The sequence below is a fragment of the Sphaerodactylus townsendi genome, linkage group LG10 (genome assembly GCF_021028975.2).
Source record: "Sphaerodactylus townsendi isolate TG3544 linkage group LG10, MPM_Stown_v2.3, whole genome shotgun sequence".
Taxonomy (NCBI): Eukaryota; Metazoa; Chordata; class Lepidosauria; order Squamata; family Sphaerodactylidae; genus Sphaerodactylus; species Sphaerodactylus townsendi.
In genome coordinates this window covers 56,721,356-56,731,219 of record NC_059434.1, presented here as the reverse complement: position 1 = coordinate 56,731,219, position 9,864 = coordinate 56,721,356, and the positions used below count along the sequence as shown (strand labels likewise).

The window sequence follows — 9,864 nt, the reverse complement described above, 5'->3', positions numbered from 1 at the left end:
CAAAAGCAATGCAACTGAATCCAGGTTGTTGTTTTTTCTCAATGTGTAGATTTTTTGTCATTGAAATCTCTTACTGCTTTTTATCATCTACCCCAGTTGTTTTTTTAAAAAATACATATTGTTCCAATGAAGTGATTATACTAGTAGACGTCTGAAATAAATAGGAAATCCCGCATTCACACTGTGATCCCTCATTCCGTTATGACAAGAAGACAAAGAAGAAAATGGTGTATGTCCCACCTTTCTCTCCTGTAAGAAATCTCAAAGCGACTTACAAACTGTTTCCCTTCTCTCCACAACAGACACCTAGTGAGACAGGTGGGGTTGACAGAGTTCCAAAGAACTGTGATTAGCCAAAAGTCACCCAGAAGGCTTCATGCGTAAGAGCGAGGAATGAAACCTGGTTTTCCACATTAGAGTCCACCACTCTAATCACTATTCCACGCTGGCACTACATTAAACTTTTTGTATACTGAATCAGGACATTGATGGCTCAGAGAATGGCTCTGCCCCTCCAGTGGTCTTGGAGTGGTCTTTTTCATGGAGTGCTGTCTGTGGTGTAGTATTGATGGTCAACAACTGTCAAGAGTTGGACTCAAATGCTCACTCTGCCTTGCAGCTCATTATCACTCTCAGCCTAACCTACCTCACAGGATTATTGTAAGGAGTAAATGGGAAGAAAGAAGATCATGGGTGCCATTCTGAGCTTAGTAGGATAAAAAAAATCTTATAAACGTATAATAGGCATTTCAGGTTTGCAGTTTGAAGAGCACAAGGATACAGGAAGTGGCTGATGATTGATTGGTTGATTGACTGAGGTGGGTTTTGCTTGGCTGTGGTCTGGCAGTTGCTGTGGTCTGGCAGTTTTTGCTCCTAATGTTTTGCTGGCATCTATGGCTGACATCTCAGACGCATGTCATGGTGGGATGTGTTTCTCTGCAGATCTAGTGCGTACATTTTCCCCTACTATTCCTACAGAGACCTAAGGACATCACACATGGTTCTCCCTTCTTATTTTATCCTAACATCAATCTTGTGTAGTAGATTAGGAAGACAGTTTATGAATGATCAAAATTAACCAGCACAGTCCTAAAGAGAGAGTTATATCCTTCTAAGTCAGTGATGGCGAACCTTTTTGAGACCGAGTGCCCAAATTGCAACCCAAAACCTACTTATTTATCACAAAGTGCCAACATGGCAATTTAACCTGTATACTGAGGTTTTAGTTTATAAAAAAACGGTTGGCTTCGAGGTGTGCGTTACTCAGGAGTAAGATTGGTGGTAGTCGGTGGCTTTGCTTTGAAGCAACCGTGCAACTCTTCCAACGGGTGAATCATGACCCTAGGAGGGTTTACTCAGAAACAAGCCCCATTGCCAGCAACCAAGCTTACTCCCAGGTAAAGGATCACGCTTTAGTTCTTCGCATGAAAATCAGTGGGGTTTAACAGCGCTTAACAGGGTTACCTACACTGCTTCCCCAAAACTAGGTCTTAGGTTTGATGCTAATAATCGAGCCCATCGGCCCAGGCACAAGCCCGGAAGATACGTGTGTATGTGGGAGGGGGGTGCATCTGCACATGCGCCACAGTGGAAGGGGGTTCTGGAGTGCCACCTTCTAGCACCTGTAAGTCATAGGGTTTTGCTGCATACTCACTGTTCTAAGTCAATAGGCTTAGAAAAGTGTGTGACTCTACTTAGGACAGCACAATAAGTGAGTTAGGGGCAGTGTGGGTCTTTGAACTATAGCCTCCCCTTTTGTTTTAGACATGTAAAGCCTGCATCAGTGACAGTGGATTCTTGAATGAATACTCAGTAAGAAACTCAGGCAAATACCTGAATTTAATCACATGAGAGCTACGTAAGAAGAGCATTTGTATGTGCGAAGCTGAAATCAAGTTTTGCACTTGTAGAAATTGAAGTAGCCAAAGTGTAGATTCGATTTTACAGTGATTCCCCTCTGCTTTCTACTTGTGATAGACACGAGTATTACCAGAGGGGTTCATAAATGTTTTGGCACTCCACTCTTAAACACTCAGATGTAAGTGTCAGTGGGTTCTATCTATCTGTCTGTCTGTCTGTCTGTCTGTCCGATTTGGTAAACCGCCCTACCCCCAGAGGGCTCAGTTACCAAGTCAGAGGACAGTTACCAAGTCAGCAGCTTTCGTATCAAGAAATCAAATCTTTACACAGCTTACAGGACCGGACTTTAAGACCCTGGAGAATTGGAGAAGAAGCGGGAGGGCTGAGCGGCTCCCACCTGCTTTGACGGAGCAGGGCTGCAAAGTTTCACTTGCAAAAAGTATCCTCAGTCGCAGATGACCAGAGATTCCGCTTGTGGGTCTTTGAAAGCAGCTGGGGAAATTCAGTTCTTTAGAAGCAGCCGAGATCGCCGGGTCTTGCAGGCGTCGCGGAGAGAAGAGTTGGGACGACTGATTTCCACTTTTTCCGAGCAAAGGCTGCTCCGATCTGCAGTTTTCTTTGGCTTTCCTACCTTTTCGCCCCTTCCTCCACGGTTGCCTCTGCCTGGACGCCCCCGGCGACCTCCCAGATCGTGCATGCAGCCCGATGGATTCTGTGGGCGCAGCTTTGTGCCCGGGCCATGAGAAGGAGGCGGAGGTGTCTCTTTCTGCAGCATGTTCCGCGCGGGCAAGCAGAGCATCCCCAGACCAGTTACCAGAAACCTGGAGGACCTGGACTCTGTCGAGAGCATCCTGCTGCACAGGTCAGTACGAACCTTTTGAGCAAGACCAGCTGAGACCAAGGGCGTGAGAAGCATTTCTAATGTCCTCTCTAGGGATCCCTTTCAAGGTTTTCATGCTTGCTCTTTCCGGGGCTGATTTGCACCACGACCAACATACCCTCACCATACTCATCTCTCAATCCAGAAGCATGTTCCTCTCCGCACAAAACTCCCTACATCCACCTGTGGGTATCACAATAGCCTTTGCAGGTTACTTCTGGGTAGGGGGAAGGAGTGAACAGGCTTGCTACTTTCAGAGGTGGAACAGCTATTTACCTTACAGGGAAAATTCCTGGTGGGCCACTGACAGCCAGCACAAGCCAAGCCCCAGGGATTATACTCTGCTTTAACTACTGTAAATCAAGAACCATGTGTGAGTTTTTTTCAATGGCAAGGGTTTCTTTTTAAAAGGCTTACATTATAATTCTGAATCCACACATATTTCTGAGTAGTTAAATATTGGTTGATCAGATAGTGATAAATATTTTAATTCTTATTTTCTGAAACATTTATGCAGTAGTCTATAGAGTTACTCCAAGCTAAACCTAATTGAATCAGTGGGCTTCGACCAGAGTGACTTTGCATAGGACTGCCTTATTAATCTTTCAGGATAAGAGCTATTTTTACATTCTGAAGGCAGTTTGCTCCTTTTTAAAAAAGAGACCTCTTCCTCATTTAATTCTACCATTAAATTTTCAAAGTGAAATTATGTGAACATGAGTCATTTTAAAGCCCTGAAAGATTACTCTGATTTTGTTAGAGAACCGTTCTGAAAAGTGATCCAAATCAGCAAGTTCTTTCTGACCCTGTAAAGACTACCAATGATCAAAACAGAGATTGTCACAAAACATGCAAGGCTTCAGCGTGTCACCTAAACAAACCTCTACCTAGAAGCAGAGCCATGTGGGTTCACAATTCATGTAATTGTTGTGGTCACTGTGGCTACACCAGTGTCTGCAGTGGTGTTTCCTGCAGTAAATGTGTACACTAAAATGTGAATGGTGGAGCACTTTAGAAAGTCCTGACAACTACAGCCATCTAGCATCTATCTGGTGTAACACTACTGTAAGCACAATGTGGCTATCATGTAGTGTAATTACTTTGATAAACTAGTTCTTCCATGTTTCAACTTATCCCAGAAAGGACAGGTAGGATTAATAGGTATGGTGTGATTAAATACACACATCACTTTGCCTTACCTGATACTTTATACTGACACTGTAATATCTCTCCGTTTTAATTCCTGGTCTAGCCAGAGCTGATAACAGCAGCACAGAAAGGCTTTGAAATGCTGCATGAAGTCTCCAGTGAACTTTTCTTACAGATTGTGCAATAAAGGAACTCTCTCTTCTTGTTCTCCCACTCTTTAATGTACAGACCCTGGTGCTGGACTTACTTATTCAGGGACAGACAGATTAAGAGGAGACTCATAATACTGCTTACATAAGCAGCAATTCAGCATAGTTATTGCTGAAGCTTAACACAACCACAAGAAATTAAAGCCAAGAACGGTAGTTGTTAAAATTACACGTTGTGTCTCTATTTATTCAAATGATGTCACAGTCTCCATGACTAGTCTGAGATTTATCCAGACAAGGAGAGTGATAATTTTATTGTTTAAAGCAAAATAAAATCTTACTTAGAGTTTTCCCTTCGTATTGGGAATGTAGACTAGGTGAGAAAAAGGACCTTTTACACTGATGCTGTAAAAGAATTGGAATGGAGGCCAAGGTAGCCCAATGCAGATGGAGGGGCAAAGCGTAGCTTCGTGCTGAAGTGGATGCCCACCTCGCTGGCACAAGTGGCAAATGTGCTGGAGGTGGGGACAGATATGTGGGCAGCCAGGAGCCTTATGGTTCCACAGCTGCCAACCTTGGAAGTGGCTGCAATTTCCCAGCCCCACTAGTACAGGACGATCAGTGTGGCTGAAGGTGTTCCAGGACTGTTCCACCAGCCTTCTGACCTAGGTACACTGCCAGCAGAGGAGTTGGACTTATGCCACCCTTTGTGCTTTAATGCTATGGGAGATTCTCCAGAGGCTGTGATTTTTTTCTCTTTTTGCCATCTACCTGTGGTGCCTGAATGCCATTTAGTGGCTACAGTATTGGACAAGGATGTAGGAGATCCAGGTTCATATTCCTACCTTGCCATTGGATGACTTACTGGATGACGTTGAACCAGTTACTTTCTCTCAGCCTAACCTACCTCACAAAGCCATTGTTGTGAGGAGGAAGAGTGAATGGTATTGTGAGCTGCTTTGAGTTCTTATTTGGGAGAGAAACAGAGTATAAAAATTGAAATAAAATAAATGTTCCACTTTATTACCTGTAGTGGTAAAACCTCACTAAGAAGAGAGCTTGTGTCAGTCTGGGAGGAGCCAGGAACAGGCAGTGCTTGACACAACTAAAACTGATCAACATGAACCCACTAGGCTGATTCACATGTAACTGTGCCTGCAACTTCCAGCTATGTTTCTGTATCTTCAGGAGGGAGAAGATGGAGAAACACCTTCCCCATCATTAGTCAGCTAAGCAATTGTGATTGTCTTTGTACAGAAAATACACTGCTTTTACAGCAGTTATTATATAGGTAAATAACAAACATGAACCCAAGACAGCCTCAGTGGTTAAATACCAAGGGTTAAATGTATCTATGCCCTGACCTAGATGGCCCAAGCTAGTCTGATCTCATCAAATCTTAGAAGCTAAGCAGTGTCAGCCCTTGTTACTTGGGTAGTACGTGGATGAGGGACCACCAAGTCTAGAGTTCCTATGCAGAGTCAGGCAATGGGAAACCATCTTGGAACATCTTTTGCTTTGAAAATGCTATAGTGTAATCATAACTGACTGCAACTTGAAAACATTGTACTTTTTTGTGTACCTATCTAAGAGAGGTAGTGAGGTGCTGTAATCCTTCTTAAACCCTACTGACTTGCTTGTGAATAATCAGACTGTGAATCTGTTTTGAGGCACACTCAAGAGAGGCAGATTACCAGCTAAAAGATCTCAGGTGAAAGGACCTTGATTTTTTTTTTTTAACATTTGAAATATTTTAACGTTTATTGCTTTGGGGACCCTGAATTGGGCAGGAAGGTGACACAAACACATATTAAATTAAATAACTAAATAAACAACCCTAGGCAGGGCTGCACCCTTGTAAGTCAATTGAAATCAATGGGCTTGTGGATGAACTCTTGAAACCTAGTAGAAAAAACTGCAACAACCTGTCATACTTTGGATAATTACTCTGCATGCTGGAGATGAGTAGCATCTGATTTAATTTTTTAGAGTACTGTTTTCTCAAAATTAGTTTGCTTACACGAGTTGTTTTGAAGTTTGTTTTTTGGAGTATTATATTTATTTTGATAACTAGCATTGTTTCTGGCTATCAACCTGCAAGCCCAGTATTTAAAAAAAGATGAAATAATGTATAAAATGCATGGGCTATTGAGCAACTTTTAAACAGAATATATGTGTGTTGGCATGAGATATATTCATCTAACTTCCATTCTCCCAGATTATAGTTCAACACGAACTACTTACCACACAGCGATGTTTAGTATGCTAAATTTCCCCTTGTATGTTAAATTTTAAAAAGTGAATATCCATTACCTGCAGTTTGAAGCCATACAATCCATCCTGTCACGTCAGACCCCAGCCTCCTTATCATATTTATGTATAAACCTGACCAAGATCCATATACGCTGGGCAGTAGGGAACTGTCCCTACCCACATCTCAGGGCTACAGATCAGAATGCAAGGCTAATAATTAAGGCACTAGAATTAAATCACATTTTTTCAGGTCAGGAAGCATCACTAGATTGCGGACCGGAGGGAGAACTCTTGACAAGTTTGGCCCAGGCAAAAAAGTTCTCCTGGCGCTTCTCACGTTGCCATGCCTACCTCAGCTGGAGCCTATGGAGGAGCCGCGTGAGAGTCACGTGCTTCCCCTCGCGGTTCCTGCTGCTGCAGTCATGGCGGCGGCTGGCTGCTGAACCACGTAACGGAATTGAATTTTCCGCGCTATGGCAAAAGTGGGCCCGGCTCCCTCTTTCGGGATGTCTCGAGAGCCTCCAGCCGAGGACTGTGACGCGTGTGGAGACAGCAGCTCGACGGGGAGTGGCGGCGCCTCCTGCTCTGCGTCTGCTTCTTGGAGCTCCGAGTAAGCAGGGGTGGGAGAGGGATTGGTCTCCTCGCTTGCCAAGCGTGTAATGAGGCATAGTTACGCTCTTGCCCGCATATCTAGGCATGGGTGGATCCCAGGCATGTTAAACATGCCGCCCAGGGGACGGATCCGGTTCTTTGGGAGTGCTTGTTAGTCCTGCAAGCCAGCTGAGGCAATCCCCTTCCTGCTTGCTCCCGATCTAACCTGGTGGGCTCATTGTGGGCTCATCCGTCCAGGCAGTTACCCCACCCTGTTGCAAATTTGCCATTGCAGACTGCAGGCTCTCTAATCCAGGCACCTACCCATGCACGTAGGTAAGGGGGGGGGGGTTCTCGGGTTTGAACTCCCCCCCCCATTCATGTCAGAAGCTCCGCCCACCCGTTTGTGGGTTTTTTAAGCATTTTACTGCTTTTTCGGTTTTTGGCCTGCAGGGGGTGCATTGTTTGGACTAGCAGCACCAAACTTTCAGGGATTGTTTGGGGGACTCTCCTGCTGATACTACCTTGTTTAGGATGAGATTTGAGGGGTTCCAAAGTTATGGACTCTCAGCAAGGGGGTGCCCCATCCCTCCACATTGTTTCCAAATGGGGAGCTAATAGAAGATGGGGCTGGCTCATGAGCACCTTTGAGGGTCCATAACTTGGACCCCCTGAACCAAACTTCTATTGGGAACCTGGGTGGCATCATTAGGAGAGACCTCCTAAAAGATACCCTGAAAGTTTGGTGCTGCTAGCTTAACAATTGCACCCCTGGACAGCAGGCACCCCTCTAAATTTCCCCAGATTCTGGCTCTTTAAATCCAATCCTCTCTTTGGCATGGATTTAAAGGGAGAATCTGGAGTAGTCCTCAAGTTTAGAAGAAGAAGAAGAAGAAGAAGAGTTTGGATTTATATCCTCCCTTTCTCTCCTGTAGAGACTCAAAGGGCTTACCTGTAATCTCCTTTTCCCCTTGCTCCCCTCACAACAAAACACCCTGTGAGGTGGGTGGGGCTGGAGAGAGTCTCAAAAAAGCTGTGACTCTCCCAAGGTCACCCAGCTGGCATGTGTGTGGGGAGAGTGCACAGGCTAATCTGAATTCCCCCAGATAAGTCTTTCGACAGTTCAAGTGGCAGAGCAGGGAAACCCGGGAAACCTCCTCCATAGATTAGAATGCACCTGCTCTTAACCACTACCACACATTGAAAGTGCGATGATGCTGTTTCTGGTGGATATTTCAACAGCAGCATCACTTTCAATGTTCTTTAACTAGGGGCCCCAGATTCTCCCTTTCAGGTGGATTTAAAAGGAGAATTTGGGCTCTCTAGTTTAAACGCCATTGAAAGTGATGCTGTTTGGGGGTGGATTCCAGCATCACAGCAGCTGCCCGGGGCGGGGGGGGGGGCACAAAACTCAGATTTTGCACCAGGCTCCATTTTCCCTCTATGCCTCTGCCAAGAGGGGAGGGGCAGGGGAGGGCAGGGCAGGGGAGTCTGCTATCCCCGACCTCGGAGAGCTGCTTTTATAAGCGCTAGGCCAGGGGCGGGGCTTGGGAAGGCGTGGCCATGCCCTAGGGGTGGGTGGGGTGTGGCCCCACTCCTGAACCCCGCCCCCATAAAAAATCTATACCTACGTCCCTGCACCTACCCCATACCGCAGTGGGCTTGCCAGTCCAAGCACCCACCCCATCCCACTCCTAATCTGGCCTGGCAAACCTGTTGTGGGCCGGCTGGCCAGTCCAGGCACTCACCCCATCCTGCTCCTGATATGTCATGGTGAGTTACACACCGCACACAAACACACGTGTCATTCTAGGCTAGCAATCCCACTGTGAGTTTACTAGTTCATGCAGTCCCCCCTCCCAGTGTCAACCACTTCCCTCAGTGTTAATCTGGGCTGGCAATCAGTGGCCTGTGGCTGGTAATGTGGCTTCATCAACTGAGGCAGTCCCCGTTCCCCCCCCCCCCTCCATGCCAACCACCTCCCACTGCAGGCTCAGTGGCTGAGATAGCCCACCCCTCCAGTCACAATCTGGTTTGGTGAGCCTGCTGCAGGTTTCACTGCCAAGGTAGACACACACACCATGCTGATTTGGGCTGTCAAACCTGCTATGGACTTGCCAGCTGAGGCAGCCACCCAATCTCCCTGGCCCAGCTCGACCAAGTCACATTTATGTCATACCCATCTCTTCTAACAAATGGGACCTCGGTGATATGTTAGTTGGGGTCCTTCATCCCTAGTATCCTAGGTTATTTTCACCATCTTTTCTGTCAGCTGCAGCCCATTGTATTGGAATGGTGTGAAGAAGCTTCTCCTGGATATGTTGATTAAGGATGCAGATGTTAGGAACTCAAGATTCCTTGTTTCTGCACATCATAACAGTTTTTTTAAAAAATCACCTCTGCCCCCACCCAGTCATTGGAATTCAGTACATCTCCTCCTTTTCACTGGTTGCTTGTCTTGAATTCTGCCCCAGAGAGATCAGAATGTAAATGTGAAATGTAAATACTGTTTGGAAAAGGTTCAGACGCTTCGGAAACTGAGAAGAGCGGCCCCTCCTAGTAACCCCCTGCTTTTATCATCTAATCCAGCTTCTGTGAGTAATCCTGGCTCCCTCTGCTCTGCTGCAGTTCTATCATCCTGTTAAGTACATCTGCTTCTCTCCCAGTCTGCAATAATGGGGTGTTCATGATTACTCTTCTCCCTTTCAGGCGGACCATACTTTAGGAAGTTCCCTGCCTGCATGAATGCTGTTAGTCCACCTTAGAACATTTCTGAGAATTTCCTAAACATGAAAGGGATTTCTGAAATGTAGTACTTAGAATTTTACAATTCAAAATTCCAAAATGCAAGTCCAGGATGTGCCAAGTGTTATAAAGATGCTATATAAATCTTTAGTTGTTCATTCATTTTGTATTGCCTTAGGGCAAAACATGTATGGAGCTGGAAAGGGTAGATAAGATGATCGGGGAAGGGGGGTAGTG

At 45.6% G+C, this 9,864-nt stretch overlaps 1 protein-coding gene across 4 annotated transcripts in view; it reads left to right on the top strand.

Annotated features, from left to right (window-relative positions):
- The first annotated feature begins 2,309 nt into the window (after positions 1-2,309).
- The window catches only part of INTU (inturned planar cell polarity protein), a 41,965-nt gene continuing 34,410 nt past the window's right edge, over positions 2,310-9,864 (top strand). For 3 of the 4 annotated variants that reach the window (XM_048509648.1, XM_048509649.1, XM_048509646.1), the window contains exon 1: positions 6,713-6,901. In XM_048509648.1, coding sequence (XP_048365605.1) covers positions 6,765-6,901 — 137 coding nt within the window. In that variant the 5' untranslated portion in view covers positions 6,713-6,764. Of the gene's footprint in view, positions 2,723-6,712; positions 6,902-9,864 lie in introns of those variants that run through there. The other variant, XM_048509647.1, reaches the window with a different exon arrangement.